This window comes from Salvelinus alpinus, chromosome 23, assembly GCF_045679555.1.
Source record: "Salvelinus alpinus chromosome 23, SLU_Salpinus.1, whole genome shotgun sequence".
In the NCBI taxonomy this organism is placed as follows: Eukaryota; Metazoa; Chordata; class Actinopteri; order Salmoniformes; family Salmonidae; genus Salvelinus; species Salvelinus alpinus.
The window spans coordinates 14564256-14589777 of record NC_092108.1 but is presented as its reverse complement, the minus strand read 5'-3'; the positions used below and the strand labels follow the sequence as shown (position 1 = coordinate 14589777).

The 25522-nt window shown below is 45.4% G+C and overlaps 1 protein-coding gene across 6 annotated transcripts; it reads right to left on the bottom strand.

Annotated features, from left to right (window-relative positions):
* Positions 1-361: 361 nt before the first annotated feature.
* Positions 362-23248, bottom strand: LOC139550307 (transcriptional repressor p66 alpha-like). Of its 6 annotated transcripts, none has more exons than XM_071361124.1 (11): positions 23090-23248; positions 10266-10835; positions 8562-8706; positions 7091-7219; positions 6599-6676; positions 6372-6500; positions 5841-6056; positions 3275-3548; positions 2213-2658; positions 1788-2031; positions 362-1082 (listed from the first exon to the last, which is right to left on the bottom strand). In XM_071361124.1, the coding sequence occupies exons 2-11, from the start codon at positions 10829-10831 to the stop codon at positions 946-948; spliced, it is 2364 nt and encodes a 787-aa protein (XP_071217225.1). In that variant the 5' UTR covers positions 10832-10835; positions 23090-23248; the 3' UTR covers positions 362-945. The 6 variants fall into 6 exon arrangements, with proteins under 6 accessions (XP_071217225.1, XP_071217224.1, XP_071217229.1 ...); XM_071361123.1 differs by having other exon boundaries at positions 796-1082; positions 7070-7219; XM_071361128.1 differs by having other exon boundaries at positions 796-1082; positions 1902-2031; positions 7070-7219.
* Between the last annotated feature and the right edge of the window lie 2274 nt (positions 23249-25522).

Sequence of the window (25522 nt, the reverse complement as noted above, 5' to 3'; positions counted from 1 at the left end):
CGGTTGGTACATTGTTCGTAAGGGGAAATCTTGAAATTACTAACTTTAGAAGCTTTTTTAACATTTCAGATACGCTGCAAGTTTTAAATATCCTGTGTTGCAAGAAAGTTCTCCTGCAACAGGGTAATCAAATGAAGACACTATATCTGTAGATGAATAACATACATGGGAAGGAAAAAATTTCACAAAAAAAAGAAAAAAAGTGTATGAGGCTAGTATAAATTGTTCAGTTGTTAAAACCCCAACATCATGACAGGAATTCTTCATTTATACATCAGTCCCCAAACATATCCAATAACTTACTGTAAATACAAACAAATTCCAAATGAACTGTTACTGAGGTTATGCACTGAAAACATAATTTTAAACTTAAAGAGAATGTTTATTGGAGATCATATTTTTTGTCTTTTAGCTTTTTTAGGGTACTCTTGAATATGAAGTAAACAGTTCCAAGTAATTTCACCTTGACCACACCCCAACAGTTTGTCTGCATCCCATTCGCTGAGCCTAAGATGACAGAGGGCCAATCAGCTCCTAGTTCCGTCCAATAGGTAAAGAGCTGTCCATCGTTTCCATGGTAAGACATCAACACAGTCGGCAGAACGCCAGCATAAGTTCTTGAGAAAAGCAACATTCTCAAGCCATCATAAACTCACAGACATCATGGCTGACAAACATATGGAAGGAAGCCCTTTATGCATTTCTTGTTTTGCTCCGGTGTAAATCGCTCTTTATGCACACTGATCAAACATCGGTGAGCCTCATGAGAAACAACAGACTTGAAAGAGAAACAAAAACACTAACATTTTTTTATTGAGAATGCTTCCCCTCAAAAGTTTGGAGGCTGCGTTTCCATAACTGTCCTCGGGGGGGGGGGGGGGGGCTGTATTGTTGGCATTGACAACAGTAGCTAATGGTTATTGATAATGGTAATGAATGAGATTATTATTTCCATGTGTTAGCTGTCTGGGAGATGGGGCGCGATGGAATCATGTCCAGGAGGTACTCTCTCTGGCGGGCGTCCACTGTGGACGAGGTCTTATGGACTGACAGACTGGGGTTCACATAGGCCATGGTCACACCTGCAGAGAGAGGGGAGAGGTCAGTCTCTGACGAGGAGTGCACGGAGCATAATAACACATACACACATAAGAACACGCACAGGTGCACAAAACCACAAACGCGTAAATAACATTGATCTCAAAGCAGAGAAAACATGGACTAACTCTACTCTAGGGGGAGGTGAGGTGAGCTAGCCATGGAGTCCAAGGAAAAACCCAGCCACCAGAAGGACTGAAGCAGGAAGGAGGAGACAGAGCATTGAGGGGTACAGAGGGAGAATCTCAATTGCATACTCCTCGTGTCCTTCTCTTCTCGCCACCTTCTCAAAACCCATTAGATGAGAAAGCCAGAGGTCCCTCCCCTCTGACCTTCTCCTCCAATGGATTTTGAGGTGGTGAGGAGAGAGGATGCAAGGAGTATGCAATTGAGATTCTTCCACAGAGAAGTGAGATGCAGAGTCCAAAAACAATCCATATCCCATTGGCTTAGGTGTAAACATTATGGTGATGCCTCCACCTAGGAAGCTCCAGTAGGTTTAGACAAGCTTCGGACATTTTGCTTACACCCGTTTCCCTCAGATCAGCAAACACCCAAAGGGAAGCAACTAGTAAAAAGGGCTAGGGGGTGCTTTTGGACTGGGACAAACGTTCAGTGTGTAGAGGTAGAGGCTGGAGGGCAGTGTGGTGGGTTGGTTGGTTGGGGGCCCAGTCGGTATTAGAGTCTACCTGTGTTGATGTTCTGCTTCCTCCATGCAGTGGCTTGGGCGCTACCTCTGCTGCTGTTCCCACTGGAGCTGCCCTTTGAACCCTGGGCAGCGGGGCGCACATGGGCATGCTTACCTGGCCGGCTGACCAAGGCCGCAGCGGCCACAGCGCTCTGCAGCTGAGAGGAGGAGGAGGAGAAGGAGTGGGACACGCCCCTCACCCCCACCGATGGGATACCGCTACGGGAGAGCTGGCCCTGAGGGCTCTGGGGGGGGAGGGAGAAAGAAGATATAGAATATTGAGTGACAAGAACAGACCACACAAGCCAAGGGAACCATGGAGAATCTTAGAACTGTCTGTATCCAATTGAATGTGACAGGGCCTGGAGTGGCTCCGGTGGTGATGTGACAGTTTCAGGGAACAGTTGAGAAGTGTCTCACCCCTACCTGTTTGATGTTGGAGTGGTGGCGTGCAATGCTCTGTCCTCTGTTCTGCTGCTGGTGATGGTGATGGTGCTGCAAAGAGGAGACCCTAGCCTGGGCTTGAACCTGCTTCAGCTGCTGGGACATCAGATGCTCCACCTTCACCGATGGAGAGGAGGAGGAGGAGGAAGAGGAGGAGGGGGTGTGAGAGACAGGGGAGGCGGCCTGCTGGAGGATACGCTGCTCTATCTCCTGCTCCTGCTGCAGGGCCTTGACGAACGCAGCCTTCAGCCTATTGGTGTGCTCAGCCTTCAGGGCTTTCTTCTGATTGGAGGACATGCAGTCAGCACAGAGTATGGTCCCGCCCTTGGCCTTGTCCTGCCTCCAGCGGCAAGTAAAGTCGGTGCTGCACTGGATGCAGGTGAAGGGCTCTTTGATGGCAGGCTTGACCGGGGGCAACCCTGTTTTAGCTGGGGAGGACAGAGGATGGGTGGGATTAGACAGAACAGGAGAAAACTGGTTTCAATATGAAGCCTAATGATCAAATACTACTGGAGGAAACTCCTCTGACAGTATTGTACTGTTAGGGTATGACCTCTCCTGGTGAAGTGATATTATTGTGTAATGAAGTGTCTGTAAGTGTAAAATATGTGTTTGTGTAACTTTGCTGATGGAATACTGTAATTTAATAGTGTTAATATCAGCAAAATGTTTTGTACCGCTAGTGATGGTTTAGTAGTGATATACAGTGTTTATAAACAGTGTAGCGTGCTTGTTTATAAACAGTGTAGCGCGCTTGTTTATAAACAGTGTAGCGTGCTTGTTTATAAACAGTGTAGCGTGCTTGTTTATAAACAGTGTGACGCGCTTGTTTATAAACAGTGTGGTGCGCTTGTTTATCAACAGTGTAGCGCGCTTGTTTATCAACAGTGTAGTGCGCTTGTTTATAAACAGTGTAGCGCGCTTGTTAATAACAGTGTAGCGCGCTTGTTTATAACAGTGAGTATGGGGTGGGGCAGAGGAAAGGGTTGGGAAACCCTGGTATTGGGTAATTTAGAGTTAATACCAGCGTAATAGGTACTGTACCTCTCATCATGGAGTCCAGCAGGTTCTGCACCACGTCCTCCAGGCCCACTAGGTAGATGAACTCGTTGTTGGCTGCCGAGGGCAGGAAGTTGAGCTCTGGGGCGGGAGGCTTGGGAGGAGGAATCTCCAGAAGGGTCTTTTCCAGCTGCTTACGCAGGGCTAGCTTAGCCGCAGCCTGACGGGCGGCAGGAGAGTCGTTCACGTTGACCACAGACACACTGTTGTTTCCAGACTGGGAAGAGATAGAAGAACCCTTCATGTTGGTTGGAGAGGCCTGGGAGAGAGTGGGATGAGGACCGGATGAGAGGGAGAAGGAAGGAGGGAAGGGATAGACAAATAAAGGAGACAAGTGGGGAAAGAAGGTATCCAGGTGAGGTTTGAGGTCAATACATTTTTTTTTTTTTTAAAGACAGATCAAATGAATCAAAACTGTTGTAAATTCAGGTCTATTCTCTAGAGGAAAGTTAGCTAAGCTTGAGCGGTTCAATATACCCAAAGTGTGAATGCAATTGGATTGAACAAATCAAATCTGCAAGTCTCAATTGCACCACTCTATGATTCACTAGCCTAGAGGGGAGAACCTCATCTCTACTTGCCATTTTCAAACTATATCAAGTGCAAGGCTGCCTCATGGGCATCAGCTGATCGCAACGATAATATGAAAACAATCATGCATTTAATCTCATCAACAATATCTGTTTTATCATGCACATTCAATGCACTTATCGTCAAATAATGACTACTACTACTACTACTGGCTTCCTATCCAAACTTCAAAAAATTATTGCTAATTGCCAAAATGATGTAACTAATTATTTAATTTAGTACTTTGGTCCTCCATAATAAAAAAAGCACTGCTTCTCAGAGTCTGAACCATCCCCCTGGCAAAGCCTTTAAAGGCAAAATACTGGTTTTCCTGTGTTTCGTATCATTTTTGTATAACAACTGATGAAACTAACACTGTACAAATTCAAGACTATTTAATCAGTGTTATTTCCTAATAGTTGCTGGTTGAAAATACAATCTACACAGGATATTCTAATCATCAGGTTTTGCATGGGTGTAGTTTTGGCTTGCCTGGTGACATCATCAGGCTCTATAAATTAACAAAGTGGCGGCAGTTCTGGATTTCATGGAGATTTCGGTGCCAGTGTAGGATTTTATTCAGTAATGCCAAGAGCATGCAGAACCCCCTACTGGCGAACAAGTAAGTAAAAACTCAGTAGGTTTCATGATTCTACAAGCCTCTCATTCACCATAGGGGCTTATTGTAGCTGTCATTTGTGACAGACTTAAAAAAATAAAAAAAAGTGTCCACTTGTGATATCTAAGTATACAAATAAGATTATTTATTGATAGCTTTGAAAATAGTTCTAATTGTGGCCACAAACAGACTAGATTCTGAACAACTCTTTGCGGAATGCTCTCGGCTTTCCAACCGCGAGAGAAATTAGCACAATATGCACGCTGCAGCAGCCACCCAAACCAATCGTTCTCTAGTTTAAGTGTTGAGTAGAGGTGTGTTTGTTTTGGTTCTACAAAGCTGTGTTCATCGATAACATTCAATAATCAATTAATTGCATTAACCCTGGTCATCAAATTCATTATAATGTGGGCACATAAGCTATATAAAAAATTATATTTGTGTTTGTGGATGAATTGACTTTTGCTAGATGCCTTTCATGATGTTTTAGCGCTGAAAACCATTATGCTACGTTTTTGCCAATTGAAGACCATTCAAAAAAGCAGACAAAAATTCTAAAACTATAAGGCTACCTGCCGTGTCACGTGAATAGTGTATAACAGCTCATTTCAGGTTACATATCCCTCCCATCAGGTCCCTCCTTGCTGGTGGATTGATCCACACCACAGATAAAAGAGGAAACCCAGATACTTCACAGGGGGTATAAATCTGAAGAATCCATTTAGAACTAACTCACCACCAAATATGGTGATGAAGGGAAGTCCATTGGCGGGCAGAGGGAGGAGATGGAGCTAGATGAAACCGAGCCGACATTCTGCTGATTTTCTCATCGATGAAAAATCAGATCTCAATAGTTTTCTGTTCCCAAAAGTAGAATATTTTACGAACGAAGTGCACTAAGTTTTGTAGACTTGACTCTTTGCCAGAGTTGAAAAACAATGGGTGTTGTTTAGAAGCAGTGCAAGGCCAAATTGAGTTTTTGCACACGTAAAAAGTAGACGTTCCCTGATGAAAATATGCAATTAAATGCTAAGATGCACCAATGGGATTGAGCTTGCAGGTGCTTGGCTCTGCCCATCTCCTTGCTTGTTCTGCCCACTGTGCTTCATTTGCTCCCATTGGAAAAGACACAGATGAACTATCTTGGGTTAATTCTATAATCTTTGTCCACACTGTGGTTATTGCACCGCTTTGGTGCTCTCCCCCCCCTCACATCTCAGACCAATCCAAGACATTCATAGCCAAATTCTTGCTTGAGAAATAGTTTGTTTACTTTTAACCATTTTAATGGAAAACTATTGCAGTAAGCGACTTAATTGTTACCCAGAAATGATTTATTATCGAGATAAACCTCTGACCCACTTGTGAGATGTTAACCAGCAGGCTGGCATTGTTGACGTTGCCCACCCTGATGAGGCCTGACTGCATGAGGCCTCTCTGGGCCTGAGAGCCGGGTACGTTGGCCCTGGGGGCCAGCAGCAGAGGAGGGGGGCCAGAGCTCCCTGAGCCAGACCCTGACAGCTGCTGTTGCTGCTGCTGCCGGAGAGACTGGATCTGCTGGGGAGACACAGCGATTGGCTACCCGGGACACATGACACATGGGGGACAGGGGAGTGAGTGGACAGAGGAGAAGAGGGACAGGGTAGGGATAGAGGGGGCCAACATAGGTCAGACAGAGGACATATAGGAAAGGGCATGGGACAGTCAACAGAGGACAGAACAGTTATAGAGACAAAGCAGTGATATGTGGGGGAGTGTGGAGAGATAGGGAGGGAATGAGAGAGAGAGAAAAAAGAAAACAGGTGAGCATAGTCTAAGACACAAAACTCTGTCATTTGGAGTATTGATATCAGCTGATGACCTGTTTGGCAGGTAGATTGTGGCGTGTCTTACCTGTGCCCCTCTAACCAGAGGTGGCATGATGATCTGGGAGTTGTGGGAGCCATGTTTGGAGGAGATCTGCTGCCCGCCCCTCACCAGAGGAGGTGGAATGACTGTGCCTGAACTCCTACCTGACCCCACCTGGGGATCAAATTAAATGATGCAATAAACAGAAACGTGGTTAACATGATAAACTTGTGTGTGAATTAAAGCTTGTTTGTGTGAGACAGGTGACTGACCTGCTGGGAGCCTTTGCTAGCTGCGATGGATCCCCGGATCAGAGATGGAGGAGCCGCAGAACCCGACAATCCCGAGGGCTGTGGAACAAGACAGAGATGGACAGAATGAGCTGTTTGTGTGTGTGGGTTTGTCTGTATCAGAGTGTCTGTCAATTTGTAAGTGTGCAGAGGTATGGATCTGGGTGAATGTATTTGTGTTGGCCTGTGTGGCTTTGTCTGTATTTGTGTGTGTGTGTGTGTGTGTGTGTGTGTGTGTGTGTGTGTGTGTGTGTGTGTGTGTGTGTGTGTGTGTGTGTGTGTGTGTGTGTGTGTGTGTGTGTGTGTGTGTGTGTGTGTGTGTGAGAGAGAGACTGGGACCTGAACTCCAATCTTCCGCTCTGGGAAACCAAATTCCCTCCTGGGCGAGGGGGAAACACTGATTTTAAGTGGCAGCCAGGGCCACCTCATCACGAAAGAGTGAGTCCAGCTCACCTTGGCTGCATGTGTCCATACCTTCTGCAACGCATCCTTCTGTGTCTGGCTCTGGCGTAGTTTCTTCAGCAGCACCAGCTTGGCCTCCTCCAACCTCAGCTCCTCCTTCAACTGTTTGATGATGCGATCCCTCTCCTCTGGCCTGCTCTTCTACACAGACAACAGATAAAGACCAGTTAGACCAAAGACAGAAAGCCCGGTACAGCAGAAAGAGAGAAAGCCCGGTACAGCAGAAAGAGAGAAAGACCGGTACAGCACAAAGAGAGAAAGTCCGGTACAGCATAAAGAGAGACAGACCGGTACAGCATAAAGAGAGAAAGACCGGTACAGCATAAAGGGAGAAAGACCGGTACAGCACAAAGGGAGAAAGACCGGTACAGCACAAAGGGAGAAAGACCGGTACAGCACAAAGAGAGAAAGACCGGTACAGCACAAAGAGAGAAAGACCGGTACAGCACAAAGAGAGAAAGACCGGTACAGCACAAAGAGAGAAAGACCGGTACAGCACAAAGAGAGAAAGACCGGTACAGCACAAAGAGAGAAAGACCGGTACAGCACAAAGGGAGAAAGACCGGTACAGCACAAAGGGAGAAAGACCGGTACAGCATAAAGAGAGACAGACCGGTACAGCATAAAGAGAGACAGACCGGTACAACATAAAGAGAGACAGACCGGTACAGCATAAAGAGAGAAAGACCGGTACAGCATAAAGGGAGAAAGACCGGTACAGCACAAAGAGAGAAAGACCGGTACAGCATAAAGGGAGAAAGACCGGTACAGCATAAAGAGAGAAAGACCGGTACAGCATAAAGAGAGACAGACCGGTACAGCATAAAGGGAGACAGACCGGTACAGCATAAAGAGAGACAGACCGGTACAGCATAAAGAGAGACAGACCGGTACAGCATAAAGAGAGACAGACCGGTACAGCATAAAGAGAGACAGACCGGTACAGCATAAAGAGAGACAGACCGGTACAGCATAAAGAGAGACAGACCGGTACAGCATAAAGAGAGACAGACCGGTACAGCATAAAGAGAGACAGACCGGTACAGCACAAAGAGAGACAGACCGGTACAGCACAAAGAGAGACAGACCGGTACAGCACAAAGAGAGACAGACCGGTACAGCACAAAGAGAGACAGACCGGTACAGCACAAAGAGAGAAAGACCGGTACAGCATAAAGGGAGAAAGACCGGTACAGCATAAAGAGAGAAAGACCGGTACAGCATAAAGAGAGACCAGAGCTTCAAGCCACAAAGCGTCTCAGAGGTGGAGCGCTGATCTCGGATCTGTCTGTACGTACGATCTTATTCACGTACAATATAAACGTTGAAACTGATCCTAGATCAGCGCTCCTACTCAGAGACGCTTTGTGGATAAGGGCCCTGGGCACAAACTAGTTATGAGTGCTGATCTAGGATCAGAAGACCATAGAAAGAGACTGGTATGAGGAACATCATGGGAGGGTGGTATAGCTCTTTCACTAACCATGAGTAGGACTGTGTCCAGCTCCTTGAAGTGATTCAAACCGTTCATCGGCGGACTGCAGGAGTCGTTATCTGACAGGACAATGACATCATCATCATCATCATCATCATCTGGGGACGGGGGACGCGGCTCCCTCTTTATGGCGCTAATCGAAGGAGACGGAAGAAGAAAGGGGTTGATATTTACATTGAATTTAATCTGAAAAAGGTGGAGAGTAGTAACCCATGTTGTCCACAAGATGGTAACAAGTGTACATTCATAATAATATCTTCTATAGTTTCACTTCTCACGAAGTTGCACTTCAACAATAAGAGATATAGGTGGCACCTGGCTAGCCTCTTATAGGTGGCACCTGGCTAGCCTCTTATAGGTGGCACCTGGCTAGCCTCTTATAGGTGGCACCTGGCTAGCCTCTTATAGGTGGCACCTGGCTAGCCTCTTATAGGTGGCACCTGGCTAGCCTCTTATAGGTGGCACCTGGCTAGCCTCTTATAGGTGGCACCTGGCTAGCCTCTTATAGGTGGCACCTGGCTAGCCTCTTATAGGTGGCACCTGGCTAGCCTCTTATAGGTGGCACCTGGCTAGCCTCTTATAGGTGGCACCTGGCTAGGCTTTAGGTTTCTGTATAAGCACTTTGTGACATCTGCTGATGTAAAAAGGGTTCTCTAAATATATTTGATTTGTTAAAGAACGGGGGTCTTTTGGGACCGAGGGAATATATTGAAGAGGGTACTATTTGGGTCAGTTCTCTTATCTACAGTGTCCACTATCAGACAACTGTCCCCAGAAATGGCCCCCTTCTTACCAGGAAACAGAAAGCTGTGTTGACATGATAAGGAGTAGGAGGAGACTGCATTATAAACTCCTCACACCTAGACTAGTGGTGTCTCTATTGGAAGGCTACCAGTTTATATCTGTTGTATGTTAGACGTGTGTGGGCCAGTGGTTCAACACTAGTCTAACCACATTCTATTTGAGTTTCATTAGCATCAATGACATTTATTTTTTTGCTGTAGACTTGTATTGATATGAATTACCCAGTTGACAGTGTGACGTAGAGTAATTTACTAATTCCAGATTGTAAAGACAGATTGTAAATTCTCAAAAGTGGGCATTAATATAATGTTTAATGAATAAGGAGGGACAACCAGCCTCCTCCTCCTCAACACCTTGAGTGTCTCCTTCCTCAGGGCTTAGCAGCACCATCACCACTTCCTGTGGATTAATCACTCTTCCAAAGCAGGTCACATGACCCTCCACTCAGGCATCATCACGTAACCCTGCCCCCCTCCCCTCGCTGTTCCTTCCACAGTGGAAACCATGGCAACAGCCAGTTGGAACCGGTTTATGACACACAGGCTTCGTTCAGGGGAGTTTTAAGGGCTCTCCAGTGATTTCACAGTTTCTCACGTTCCAAAAATGAAACAGCACAAAGTACATAAAGAGCTATGCAAACAAAGCTCCGCCCCCTTCCCCACAAAAAAGGTACAAAATAATCATGTTTATTTAATTGATCTCCCCCCTTGCCCACACCAAACAGATTTAAGACTTCTGTCAGAACCAAATTATAAAACGTTTTGTTTATTGGGGAAAACTGATCTGAAGTCAGTTTCAAATGGTATAGAGTAAATACTACTACTAGTACTAGAGTAAAAGGAGCTGATCTCACATCAGCTTTTAAGCAAATAAATACAGTGTTCTCACCCTCTAGAGGTGCTCATGTCCAGAGCCTGCTCTCCTGTCTGGACCTCCACTTTAATGGTAGCCTTCACCTCCGTTGACGTCATCATGCTGCTGGCCACCTTTGGTTCTGACAGCACAGTCCGGTTCTGCCCATCTAGATGCATCTCACTCTTCACCTTTACCTGGTCGCCGCGGTCATTCCGCTCAGTCCGGTTCTCTAAGCTCTGTTCTGACTGTTTCGGGGCCCGGTCCTGCTCTTGCTCTTGCTCTTGCGCCGGGTGTGATGGTAACACTAACGGTAATGTTAATCGGGGTAGTTCTGGTTCCATTGCCTTCTCAGGCTGGACCACAGGCTTGACCAGAGGTTTAACCAGGTCCTGGTCATCCTTTGTTGTTTCGGGTTGTGGTTCTGGTTGTGGTTTATTTGGGCTCTCATGATCCTGGTCCGGATCTCCAGTCTCGGCCCCGTCTAGTTTGAGCTTTTTGCTGTCAGACTGAGTGGGAGGTGCTTCAGAATCATGGGGTGAGATTTCCCTCCCCAGCGCCCTCTTCTGGCTGCGTGTCTGACGAACAGCCTCCTCAGACATCCCCCTACAAAGATAAGGAGAGAAGAAGACTTGGTCAGCCATTCACTGGAATAGACAAAGCTGACATCAATAGATAGTCAAGCAGAATATAGCCTTGGACTAGGGTGGCTATAGCTGACCTCAAATCAGTTGTAAAACATAAAGTGTATAGACCTTGGACAGGCATCGCTGACCCTGAAGCAGTTATTGAGGACAGAGACAAAACATTAACGCCAGATTCGGTCCCTCTCTATGAAGCTAGATGGGCAACAGATGTTGTCCTGTGGGACAGAATGGAGTAGGAGACTTACAGTACTTAGCTAGTTCTCTCTACTGTCGGTGTCTGTGTCACTGCGACTGATGGCTAAGGGATTGGGATTGGGGGATGGAACACACATGACCACCTTAGTGCCAGCTACCCAGATGCTAGCTGCTCTTAATCCCTGCCTCCCGTTTACACACACACACTCGCGCACACAAAAACACACACATGGAGACCGTGATAGGGAGACAGAGACAACCAAAGAGTAGAGAGACTTGACCAGACAACACTAGACTGTTCGAGATGCTGCAAGACTAATCAAAGTCATACTGACAGACAGGTAGTAAAGTGAGGAGTTGTGTTCTGTGTCATACATGCAGTAAACAAACAAATAGAACACTCAGGCCTCTCGTCTGCCCAGTGACGCACGGCAGGAAGCTACGACTTTGGAAAAAACAACCACATTTACACTTTCACCAGGGGACACTTTTCAGCGATACACACAGCACTCACACATTGCCCTCTCCCCTTTCATTTTCTCAGAATAGTTATGTCCGCGAGTATGCAGCGCACACACACAACCACACTCATTACTGTAGTTGGACCACTCACACACATCTCATCTGATAAAAGAAAGCTGACAAGTTTTTTGTTTTTTTTACCCATCTGACATCACTAAGGCACATATGACCCTTCCCAGGATTCATTGGGACACACAAAGCACTTTTCCTAAGAACCCGTTTAAACCGGTTGGCAAGTGTGTGTGTGTGGTTGAGAGAGAGGCTGAAGCAGGTTAACCCTTTGAGGCCCGGAATGGAAACTCCGCTCCTACACTGACAGATTCTTATTTGAGACGGTTGATTTGATTTCAAAAAAGCTTATGACTCAATTTGGCATGAGGGTCTGCTATACAAATTAATGGAAAGCGGTGTTCGGGGGAAAACGATACTGGACTGACGATATTATAAAAATCAACAAGTGTGCGGTTAAAACTGCCAAAAAAAACACATCTCTTCCCACAGGGCAGTGGAGTGAGATAGGGATGCAGCTTGAGCCCCACCCTCTTCAACATACAGTGCATTTGGAAAGTATTCAGACCCCCTGACTTTTCCCACATTTTCTTACGTTACAGCCTTATTCTAAAATATTTTTTGTTCCCCCCACTCAATCTACACACAATGCCCCATATTGACAAACCAAAAACTGTTTTTTGGCAGTGATTACAGCCTCGAGTCTTCTTGGGTATGACGCTACGAGCTTAAAACACCTGTATTTGGGGAGTTTTTCCCATTATTCTCTGCAGATTCTCTCAAGCTCTGTCAGGTTGGATGGGGAGCATCACTGCGCAGCTATTTTCAGGTCTCTCCAGAGATGTTTGATCAGGTTCAAGTCCAGGCTCTGGCTGGGCCACTCAAGGACATTCAGAGACTTGTCCCGAAGCCACTCCTGCATTGTCTTGGCTGTGTGCTTAGGGTTGTTGTCCTGATGGAAGGTGAACCGTCGCCCCAGTCTGAGGTCCGGAGCGCTCTGGAGCAGGTTTTCATCAAGGATCTCTCTGTATTTTGCTCTCTTCACCTTTCCTCGATCCTGTCTAGTCTCCCAGGCCCTGCCACTGAAAAACATCCCCACAGCATGATGCTGCCACCATGCTTCACCGTAGGGATGGTGCAAGGTTTCCTCCAGAAGTGACACTTGGCATTCAGGCCAAAGATTTTAATCTTGGTTTCATCAGACCAGAGAATCTTGTTTCTCATGGTCTGAGAGTCCTTCAGATGCCTTTTGGCAAACTCCAAGCGGGCTGTCATGTTCCATTTACTGAGGAGTGGCTTCCGTCTGGCCACTCTACCATAAAGGCCTGATTAGTAGTGCTGCAGAGATGGGAGAACCTTCCAGAAGGACAACCATCTCCACAGAGGAACTCTGGAGAGCTGTCAGAGTGACCATCGGGTTCTTAGTCACCTCCCCGACCAAGGCCCTTCTCCCCCGACTGCTCAGTTTGGCCGGGCAGCCAGCACTTGGAAGAGTCTTGATGGTTCCAAACTTCTTCCATTTAAGAATGATGGAGGCCACTGTGTTCTTAGGGACCTTCAATGCTGCAGACATTTTTTTAGTACCCTTCCTCAGATCTGCGCCTCGACACAATCCTGTCTCAGAGCTCTACAGACAATTCCTTCGACCTCATGGCTTTGTTTTTGCTCTGACATGAACTGTCAACTGCGGGACCTTATATAGACAGGTGTCCCTTTCCAAATCATGCCCAATCAATTGAATTTACCACAGGTGGACTCCAATCAAGTTGTCGACCCAGCTCAAGAATGATCAATGGAAACAGGATGCACCAGAGCTCAATTGTTTATCTCTTAGCAAAGGGTCTGAATAGTTCTGTAAATATGGTATTTCTGGTTTTTATTTTTAATCCATTGGTTTTCGCTTTGTCATTATGGGGTATTGTGTGTAGATTGATAAGGAAAAAATTAATTCAACCCATTTTAGAATAAGGCTGTAACGTAATAAAATGTGGAAATGGGAAAGGGGTCTGAATCCTTTCCGATTGCACTGTATATACAGTGGGGAGAACAAGTATTTGATACACTGACAATTTTGCAGGTTTTCCTACTTACAAAGCATGTAGAGGTCTGTAATTTTTATCATAGGTACACTTCAACTGTGAGAGACGGAATCTAAAACAAAAATCCAGAAAATCACATTGTATGATTTTTAAGTAATTAATTTGCATTTTATTGCATGACATAAGTATTTGATACATCAGAAAAGCAGAACTGAATATTTGGTACAGAAACCTTAGTTTGCAATTACAGAGATCATACGTTTCCTGTAGTTCTTGACCAGGTTTGCACACACTGCAGCAGGGATTTTGGCCCACTCCTCCATACAGACCTTCTCCAGATCCTTCAGGTTTCGGGGCTGTCGCTGGGCAATACGGACTTTCGGCTCCCTCCAAAGATTTTCTATTGGGTTCAGGTCTGGAGACTGGCTAGGCCACTCCAGGACCTTGAGATGCTTCTTACGGAGCCACTCCTTAGTTGCCCTGGCTGTGTGTTTCGGGTCGTTGTCATGCTGGAAGACCCAGCCACGACCCATCTTCAATGCTCTTACTGAGGGAAGGAGGTTGTTGGTCAAGATCTCGCGATACATGGCCCCATCCATCCTCCCCTCAATACGGTGCAGTCGTCCTGTCCCCTTTGCAGAAAAGCATCCCCAAAGAATGATGTTTCCACCTCCATGCTTCACGGTTGGGATGGTGTTCTTGGGGTTGTACTCATCCTTCTATTCCTCCAAACACGGCGAGTGGAGTTTAGAGCAAAAAGCTCTATTTTTGTCTCATCAGACCACATGACCTTCTCCCATTCCTCCTCTGGATCATCCAGATGGTCATTGGCAAACTTCAGACGGGCCTGGACATGCGCTGGCTTGAGCAGGGGGACCTTGCGTGCGCTGCAGGATTTTAATCCATGACGGCGTAGTGTGTTACTAATGGTTTTCTTTGAGACTGTGGTCCCAGCTCTCTTCAGGTCGTTGACCAGGTCCTGCCGTGTAGTTCTGGGCTGATCCCTCACATTCCTCATGATCATTGATGCCCCACGAGGTGAGATCTTGCATGGAGCCCCAGACCGAGGGTGATTGACCGTCATCTTGAACTTCTTCCATTTTCTAATAATTGCGCCAACAGTTGTTGCCTTCTCACCAAGCTGCTTGGCTATTGTCCTGTAGCCCATCCCAGCCTTGTACAGGTCTACAATTTATCCCTGATGTCCTTACACAGCTCTCTGGTCTTGGCCATTGTGGAGAGGTTGGAGTCTGTTTGATTGAGTGTGTGGACAGGTGTCTTTTATACAGGTAACGAGTTCAAACAGTTGCAGTTAATACAGGTAATGAGTGGAGAACAGGAGGGCTTCTTAAAGAAAAACTAACAGGTCTGTGAGAGCCGGAATTCTTACTGGTTGGTAGGTGATCAAATACTTATGTCATGCAATAAAATGCAAATTAATTACTTAAAAATCATACAATGTGATTTTCTGGATTTTTGTTTTAGATTCCGTCTCTCACAGTTGAAGTGTACCTATGATAAAAATGACAGACCTCTACATGCTTTGTAAGTAGGAAAACCTGCAAAATCGGCAGTGTATCAAATACTTGTTCTCCCCACTGTATCAACGAATTGGCGAGGGCACTAGAACAGTCTGCAGCACCCAGCCTCACCCTACTACAATCAGAAGTCAAATGTCTACTGTTTACTGATGATCTGATGTTTCTGGACTCCAGAGTGGCGCAGCGGTCTAAGGCACTGCATCTCAGTGATAGAGGCATCACTACAGACCCTGGTTTGATCCCGGGCTGTATCACAACCGGCGGTGATCGGGAGTCCCATAGAGCGGCGCACAATTGGCCCAGTAGTCGTCCGGTTTAGGGGAGGGTTTGGCCGGGGTAGTCCGTCATTGTAAAATAAGAATATGTTCTTAACTGACTTGCCTAGTTAAATAAAGGTTAAAACAAATACAAGGAGGGCCTACAGCAGCACCTAGATCTTCTGCACAGATTCTGTCAGACCTGGGCCCTGACAGTAAATCTCACTAAAACAAAAAGAATGGCGTTCCTTAAAAGGTACAGTTGCCAGGACCCCAAATACAAATTCCATCAAGACACCTTTGCCCTGGAGCACACAAAAGAACTATACATACCTCTGCCTAAACATCAGCACTACAGGTAACTTCTACAAAGCTGTGAATGATCTGAGAGACAAGGCAAGAAGGGCCTACGCCATCAAAAGGAACATAAAATTCAACATCCCAATTAGGATCTGGCTACAAATTCTTGAATCAGTTACAGAACCTATTTCCTTCATGGTTGTGAGGTCTGGGGTCCGCTCACCAACCAAGAATTCACAAAATGGGACAAACACCAAATTGAGACCGCATGCAGAATTCTGCAAAAACATCGTCCGTGTACAACGTAAAACACCAAATAATGCACGCAGAGCAGAATCAGGCCGATACCCGCTAATTATCAAAATTCAGAAAATAGACGTTAAATTCTACAACCACCTAAAAGGAAGCAAGTCCCAAACCTTCCATAACAAAGCCCTCACCTACAGAAAGATTAACCTAGAGAAGAGTCCCCTAAGCCAGCTGGTCCTGGGGCTCTGTTCACAAACAGACCCCACAGATCCCCAAAACAGCAACACAATTAGACCCACCTAAAACATGAGAAAACTAAAAGATAATTACTTGACACATTGGAAAGAATGAACAAAAAATACAGAGCAAACTAGAATGCTATTTGGCCCTAAACAGAGAGTACACAGTGGCAGAATACCTGACCACTGTGACTGACCCAAAATTAAGGAAAGCTTTGACTATGTAAAGTCTCAGTGAGCATAGCCTTGCTATTGAGAGAGGCCGCCGTAGACAGACATGGCTCTCAAGAGAAGACAGGCTATGTGCACACTGCCCACAAAATGAGATGGAAACTGAGCTGCACTTCCTATCCTCCTGCCAAATGTATGACCATATTAGAGACACATACTTCCCTCAGATTACACAGATCCACAAAGAACTCAAAAACAAACCCAATGTTGATAAACTCCCATATCTACTGGGTGATATAACACAGTGTGCCATTACAGCATCAATATGTGTGACCTGTTGCCACAAGAAAAGGACAACCAGTGAAGAACAAACACCATTGTAAATACAACCCATATTTATGTTTATTTATTTTCCCTTTTGTACTTTCACTAATTGCACATCGTTATAACACTGTAAATAGCCATAATATTACATTTTAAATGTCTATATTCCTTTGGAACTTTTGTGAGTGAAATGTTTACTGTTCATTTTTTATTATCCATTTCACTTTCTTTGGCAATGTAAACATCTGCCATTAAAGCCCTTTGAATTGAATGGATCGGGGGGGGGGGGGGGGGGGGGGGGGGGGGCATTCCAAACCATCCAGAAGATGAAAGAATAAAAAAGAGAGGGAGGAATGAAAACACTCAACATACTGATGCATACTCATGTCTGCTGTCACCATGACAACTCTGCACAGAACTTGTCTGTAGGCACTGACTAGGTAGTAGGGCCTACAAGGCACAGATCTAGGACCAGCTCACCCTCCCCAAATCCTAAGCTCATCTATTAGGGCCGAAACCGCTAAACTGACTTCAGATTGGTGTCTGGAGGAGACGCCATCCTATTCTTACTGTGCAGTGTCACGGTCTACAGTGTAGTGGATGTTAACCCTATGAGCAGCAGGTCCAAGGGTAGTTCAGCTTTTTAACAGGAAAGGTCAGGATCTAAATTACTTAATGGCTGACATGTATCAGGTTACATCTCCATGGCAGCTCACACGCACACCTCTCTCTAACGCATACACACAAAAATCTACCGAGATGACTAGTCTGTGACATTGTCCCTTACGGATATAAGTATTGATAGATCAGTGTTTCCCAAACTCGGTCCTGGGGACCCAAAGGGGTGCATGTTTTGGTTTTTGCCCAAGCACTAAATAGCTGATTAAAATAATCAAACCTTGGTTATTTTGAATTGAACCCCCTTGGGGTCCCGAGGACAGGGTTAGGGAAACACCGATAGATCCATCTACCAGCAAGCTCTCCCTCTTTGCCACACACAGGAAAGGCCTATATTGGCATGATCTGAAAATCTCACCATACTGTATCTCCTCTACTCACTAAAAAGTGTGTGTGTGTGTGTCCAGGCAGTATATATAGCTTGTGATGTAACGCCTGCCCAAACAGGGCATTACCATGGCACTGGGTGTACGTTTACATATCAGCATAGAGACACACCATTCTGACTCTGAATGGGATTTAGCCCAAAAAGAATATAACCATGACAACAAACTGACAAGTAAGCAAGTAGCCTTACCTATGGAATGCTCTCCGTCTCACCAGGAGGCATTTTCTAAATGATACCAACTACGATCGACTTCATCATTGTCACCACCACCATCACAGACCTTAACCATCTGGAAGTCTACAGCTGGTTCTTTCATACAACAGTCATCAGCCAAAAACACACTATCAGGCCGCTGCACAGCCACTACCGGTCAATAGGAACCGTGTCTAAGTCTGCAACCCTGCATCTGTTTGTTTTGTGTTTTTTTCTGTCCTTTGTCTGTGCGACCTCATCCTTCCTTCCTGACCATACACTACTTTGTTTGCCCCACTGTTCATCCATTCTCTGTGTCCCTGTCAAACTAATTGTAAACAATATGTTTATGTTGAAGATAAGATCAAACTTGCTTTACTTTATTGCATATCTTATTTTAAGGGTAGGCAACAACACATCTGCCACGCTGATCCTCAACACGGGGGCCCCTCAGGGGTGCGTGCTTAGTCCCCTCCTGTTCACCCATGACTGCATGGCCAATTACGACTCCAACACCATCATTAAGTTTGCCGACGACAACGCTGGTAGGCCTGATCACCGACAACGACGAGACAGCCTGTAGGGAGGAGGTCAGAGGCCTGGCAGTGTGGTGCCAGGACAACAACCTCTCCCTCAACATGATCAAGACAAAGGAGATGATCGTGGACTACAGGAAAAGGAGGGCCAAGCACACCCACATTCTCATCAATGGGGCTGTAGTGGAGCAGGTTGAGTGCTTCAAGTTCCTTGGTGTCCACATCACCAACAAACTATCAAGGTCCAAACACACCAAGACAGTTGTGAAGAGGGCACGAAAATGCCTATTCCCCCTCAGGAGACTGAAAATATTTGGCATGGGTCCTCAGATCCTCAAAAAGTTCTACAGCTGCACCATGGAGAGCATCCTGACTGGTTGCATCAAGGCCTGGTATGGCAACTGCTTGGTCTCCGACCGCAAGGCACTACAGAGGGTAGTGCGTACGGCCCAGGACATCACTGGGGCCAAGCTTCCTGCCATCCAGGACCTCTATACCAGGCGGTGTCAGAGGAAGGCCCTAAAGATTGCCAAAGACTCCAGTCACCCTAGTCATAGACTGTTCTCTCTGGTACTGCACGGCAAGCGGTACCGGAGCGCCAAGTCTAGGTCCAAAAGGCTTCTTAACAGCTTCTACCCCCAAGCCATAAGACTGCTGAACAGCTAATCAAATGGCTACCCGGACTATTTGCATTGACCCCCCCCCCTTTTTTTACTCTGCTGCTTCTCACTGTTTAATATCTATGCAAAGTTACTTTACCCTAACCTACATATTACCTCAATTACCTTGACTAACCTGTACCCCCGCACATTGACTCAGTACCCCCTGTATATAGCCTCGTTATTGTTAATTTATTTATATATATTTTTTAACATTTGTTTATTAAGTAAATATTTTCTAAATTCTTATTTTTTTTAACTGCATGGTTGTTTAATAAATGTATTGTATAGTGTGTGTGTGTGGCAGGCTTACAATGATGGCAAAACACAACATTTGAGAGTGCGCTGACCCTGGTGCTAGAGGGGGTACGCAGCTGTAGGTTGAATGTTTGAAGGGGTACGGGACTATAAAAAGTTTGGGAACCACTGCTCTCGATCAACGATGGGACTGGCTCAAGCCAAAATAAGGCTCTCCTAAAAACCATGTAATCTTTGAAGATAACAGACACACAGGGTGACTGAGACCCTTCTCTATGCATCAATACATGTCTAATCTGCTCTTTCAGACTAGATTATAGGCCTACATTAAGACAAAACAACATAAGTTAATAACCCTGTCTGCCGCCTAAATAATATGGTCGCATACACATATTTAGCAAATGTTATTGCGTGTGTAGCGAAATGCCTGTGTTCCTAGCTCCAACAGTAATTAGTGTGAGTGGCAGATCTTCCCAGGTTTAGCCATCCCTGTGTCTATGTGGAGTCAGGGCCGACATGTCCTTACATAGAGGAGCCAAAAAGCAGGCCTCTCACACCATAGGCTACACCCTGTTAGACACCACTTGTGTTAACCTATGACCCATGGCTTGTTGGACAGGACAGGTGGTAAAAGGTCATAGAAGAGAGAGACAGAAAATGTGTAGTATTTCAATGAGCTGCTTGGATGAGCTTTGACGGGGCTACCTCTCTTGGATACTTGAACTTTCTACACCGATAGTTAGTGGCTGGGTTTTTTAGAACTGTGCAATTCAATGGTTTACTTTGGCCATCTGTTTGTATGCTGCAAACAAACTACAGAGAACTGGTCTAGAATTTGAATTGCTGGTATCAGCGCATTTGCCTAACAAAATTTACATAGGCTAACGGCTATTGAGTTCAGAACCAGTATCACACACACACACAAGGATAAGTGTTTGTTTAGGCAATGTAATGAATGTCTGGGAGTGGGACACAGTAAAGTCAATGCCACTTTGAGCAGGGTTCCAAACACAGGGGTGCCAATGAGTGTAGCCTAGAGTGTCCCCTTGACACAAATAATGTCACCTCTATAACTGTTACAAATGTCAACAACATGGACAGCAGAACTCTCATGTTATTAAAAAATATTACCCGTGGCCCTGCCCACTACCTTTAGGGCATCCTGAAGAGACAATATGTAATAGGAACCCTTGCTGTTGTTGAGGAAAGTTTGCATGACCACTTCACTGGTAACGACAGGAGACTGACTACAGGAGCCTGACGACAAACTGTCTCCATCATTCAGGATTGCTTTACACAGAAGATAATTCTCTCTTCAGTTTAGGCCTACAGGCGTAGCCACGGGACGATGTTTAGTAGGGATGCTCCAGTACCCCCCTTAAAAATCAGGGGTGCTGCGGGAAAGAATTGCAGTACCCCTGATTTTTAAGGGGGGTACTGGAGCATTCCTACTTCCCTCGGCTATGCCTACAGGTGGTTTGTTGGGGCGGCAGGTAGCCTAGTGGTTAGAGCGTTGGACTTGTAACCGAAAGGTTGCAAGATCAAATCTCCGAGCTGACGAGGTAAAAATCTGTCGTTCTGCCCCTGAACAAGGCAGTTGACCTAGGAAGTGTGGGTTGTCACTGAAAATAAGAATTTGTTCTTAACTGACTGGCCTAGTTAAATAAAGGTAAAATATATATATATTTTTTAAATTATACTCTTGCCGAGGGTTGACCGTTCGCAATATTACATATACCTAACGGCAGACTGGCCCCTTTTTTTGTACTAGGCAAGTCAGTTAAGAACACATTCTTATTTACGATGACGGCCTAGGAACAGTGCTTGTTCAGGGGCAGAATGACAGATTTTTACCTTGTCAGCTCGGGCATTCGATTTAGCAACCTTTCGGTTACTGGCCCAATGCTCTAACCACTAGGCTACCTGCCGCCCCTTGCATGAAATCACAGGAACAGACATTCTTGGAAATCAACATGAGTGAATTGTTTGGACCTGTTGCTCAACCCTATAAAGTGAATGTTAGGGATGCAATCACAAAGGCCAGGGAAGGGCTTACAAAGACTCTGCTCTGCCACTCTCCATCCAACTCTACATTACTATGTGGCCAGAATTTCTCACCGGCAATGTGAGGACACCTATAAGGTCCTCTTGACTAAGCGCACCCCCAAAGCAACCATGTGACATCACATTACAAAGAACATCCAAATCTATTGTTCTGATGAACTGATTGTCCTGTTCCAGAACTTTTATGTTTCTATTTTTTTGCCACACTAGAAGTCCTAACAGAAACCAGAGTTAGCACTAAATTGGCAGATAGCCTTATCATGCTAGCCATTTCCATAGGCTAAAATATGACCTTGTTGCGTACTACTTGGTTACACATAACTAGGGGTCAAAATTTCCTATGTCGTGATCTGACCAGGAAAAACTCAGGACCCAAGGAACCAGCATAGGTACCAGTCACTGACAACTGAACTCAACTCATTGATCCTGTAGCTACATGCAGTACAGCACAAAGTAACAGAGGCTGGCTCAGATACATTTGCAGGGCACTGCACCAGCCTATACATACCGCTAGGCTGGAGAAAAAGAGTGTGTAAATGTGTGTGCGTTCAGCTTTAAGAGGAGGAAGACCATGGTCGTCACACAGAAGTAGGAAGATTACCAGGGACTCTTAATCCGATACAGTAGAACCTCCATTAAAAACAATACAAATACCGAAAATGCAAACTCCCCCCTTAAAGACCAAACACAGCCCATGCTTTATTTTGACCGGCTTTTCGTAAGTCCACGGCTAAATGGAGGAAATAGCTGGCATGTTTATAAATCGCACAACCATGAAAATAAACTAGCTAGCTAGCATAATGCCAATTTATCATTAGCACTCGTGCTATCTTAGCTACCAGTCCAGATATTTGTTTGGCAACAAAGTGAAGCACAATACACGCACTTAACGAAACCGTAACTTGGTGCATTTAAATTGCTAGCAAATAATTAGCTTGCTACCTAAACTTTTTTTTTTTTACAAAAACAACAACAACCAGGTACTCGGACCTACAAGACAATGAAGTAACGTTAGCTGAGGCTAGCTTGCTTTTGGGGTGGGGAGAAGATGGCCAGCGGAAAATTATAACTCCAACACTAGCCAAATGTCTCAGCTAGCTAGCTAATATATATATAAAATGTATTAGCTACATGTTTTAGTAGTTCGTGATTAACTATCTTCGCATTGGCAAGCTACCTGGGTTGTCAAAAGGCTAACTAGCCAAGTGCTGCTCTAAAAATAATTCTAACTCCCAGTCCAACGACCAGACAAACACTCGACAATCCGATTCAGATTGACTGTCTCTGTTCGGTCGACTCAACTCAAATTATAGTTGCGAAGTGACATTATTAAAATACTAAATATCGTCTGACTATGTGTAGTCATAACAATAAAGTCTGGAGATGCGACTTCTATAAAACGTATGCACCGCCCTTCCCGTTCCCAACCGTAGCCTTTGCTCTGCGGAGAAGTGCTACTTTTCAACAGCCCATCAGCTTCTCTATCGTCACAGATAGGTGGAGGAAGAGGAGCTGGCTCGCGACAAGTCCGAATAAAAGGCTTTCCTCAATCCACTTCCACAAAAAACTTCGGGACACCTCAATCAACTTACTCGGTCGATTCGACAGCAATCCGTCGACTGTGGGTCGTCCAAGGTATTTAGGATGACAATCAGCTCCGATAATTTGATGTTATTTAAAAATCCAGGGGATACCCTCTTTTTTTTCTGCCCTCCCCGCTACCGCCTCTGTTGCCAAATAATGCGCTTCTCAACACACATGGAGCCGCGGCGTCACCGCAGTGGGCATGCGCGCTTCAACACGCCAGGGGGACCAAGTGCACGTCTATAACCACTGGCCACCAAGGGGCAAAGCAGCACAACCATGCCACGGTCCCCTAGGTCTTGTGGTTGCTTCTTGCCTAAAATGCATGTAACAGCTGATCCAGGATCAGGATTAATTTTTAGCCTAGAGAGGACGAATAAGGAGAACGGATCCCAGATCAGTTGCCATAGACATGGGTCTGAGGCTGAACCCTATTCACATGCACAGTGGATATGGTGGATGTCATATATCTCCTTCTCTTTTCATAACAGGTCAGCAGACAATACAGAAGCAAAGTGTATCAACATCAGCAGTATCAATACCATGGTGAATATCCTACCTTTGGGCATTCATGATTGAGACCCCACACTTGGTAGAATGTTCGATTTCAGTCTTATAATCTAGTTCATCTCAATGATAAATGACCACAGCTCACCTAACCTGAGTTAAAAAAAAAAAAGTAATGCTCTGTGTGTGACGGAAGTGTGGAGATGTGGGTTCAAGTTGCCTCTACGAACAGATCCAGGATCAGCTTAGCTTACTTTACCCTGCCCCAATGTTAACCATACTGACCTTAGACCAGTGTCAACTTCATTGTACTTCAAGTACTCAGGTTGTGGGTAAGGGGGAGAAGTGGGGAGATGGATGCTCAAAAGAGCACGGGGACTGGGGGAGAGATACTCAAAAAGTGAATGCCCCTTTCAGCTAATTCTTATGCTGTTCTTCCCCAAAGACACAGAACGAGGTGCATGATGAAGTTGCCTCATACACTGATCTGAGGTCAGTTTTGTTTCCCCTCCCTAATGTTTAAGGTTAGTCAAGGTAGCCTTATCTTTGGCCCTAAATGACTTCATACATCATCACGCCACGTCTCGGTCATCTCTTCACAGGTTCCTGTGTCTGCTAGTGTCAGAGTAAAGCCCTGTTGCTTGTTAATCAGGCAGTGAATGGGTCCGTTTTCACTTTGCCTGGATGATTTCAGACCTGTCCACTCAACCAGCATTATACGCCCCGAGTCCAACACTAAATGTGGGATTCAGCTAGGGTTTTGATCGTTATTTGCTTAGTTAAACCTGGTGTTGTAGCATTAGAATAAAACAAAAGCCTGCATCCCCAACACTGCAGCCCCTTAGGACTAAGAGTGAAGACTAGGCTACTAATATAGAAGACTACTGAAGACAGTCAGGTTGCTTCATTGTTCTGGACTACTGCAGTCAGAGCATCTGACTAGTGACCCGTCCATCGCAGACTGAATACCACACTCTTCACATAGCGTCTGGGTTCCTTTACCATTCTCAGCTCTCTTCTTGGCACTATCAAATCATGACTTTATATCCCATGCACTTGTACGTTTGTAAAAGTAATACAATGGAGGTTTTGTGCTTGTGATGTATTTTTGTTCATGTTATGGTCCCCTTACATTCCCTGACTCCATCTCGCTCTCTGACTCAGTCTCCCTGTTTTTTCTCTCTATTTACAGTAAGCATTGGTGAGAAAACAGACCATATTCCTTATGCATCTTTCATAAAGACGTGAACATATGAATGATCTCTGCTAAATATTAATCAACCACAACACATTGTGGCGATCAACCAATAAGAACCACGTCCTAATTTCAGATTCCCACAGCGTTTCTTTTACTGTGGTATGGTCACGGACTGTGGCTTCTCCTCTCCCTGCATGAGGTAATGGCCGCCAGTAACATCATGACAGCTTCAACTTAATCCCCATTAAGTACTGTACAAAGCAGGAAGTAGCCGTCGCAGTCACGATCAGCCCCACTCACTATTTGGCAGGAAGTGCTAGGGCCTCCTCCTTCACATAGCTTTGCTAAGACACCTATTACCTAATAAGCATCAGTGGCTAGTATCACACTCACAGCAGTGCCTTGAAATCACGCCCCCCTCCTCCCCCCTTTCCCATTCTTTCTCTCTCCAAGCTCATCTCTCTATCCTTTCACAAAACCATTGGAGGGTAATCATCTGCATTCATTATATTGAGATGAAGCAGATTGTGGGGGTATTGGTGGTTTTATCCTGCCCTTTCATTGGAGCGGTCTGAGGAGGTAGAAGTGGCCTCTACACTCTGACACAGGTTCAGTATTTTGTCACCTCCCTAAAGGTTAAGATTTAGACCAAGCGTTGGTTAATCTGATCCTAGACCTGCATTTAGGGGCAACTTTTACCTCAAGCTAGTCTACCTCAGGCTTCTACACTAGGCTC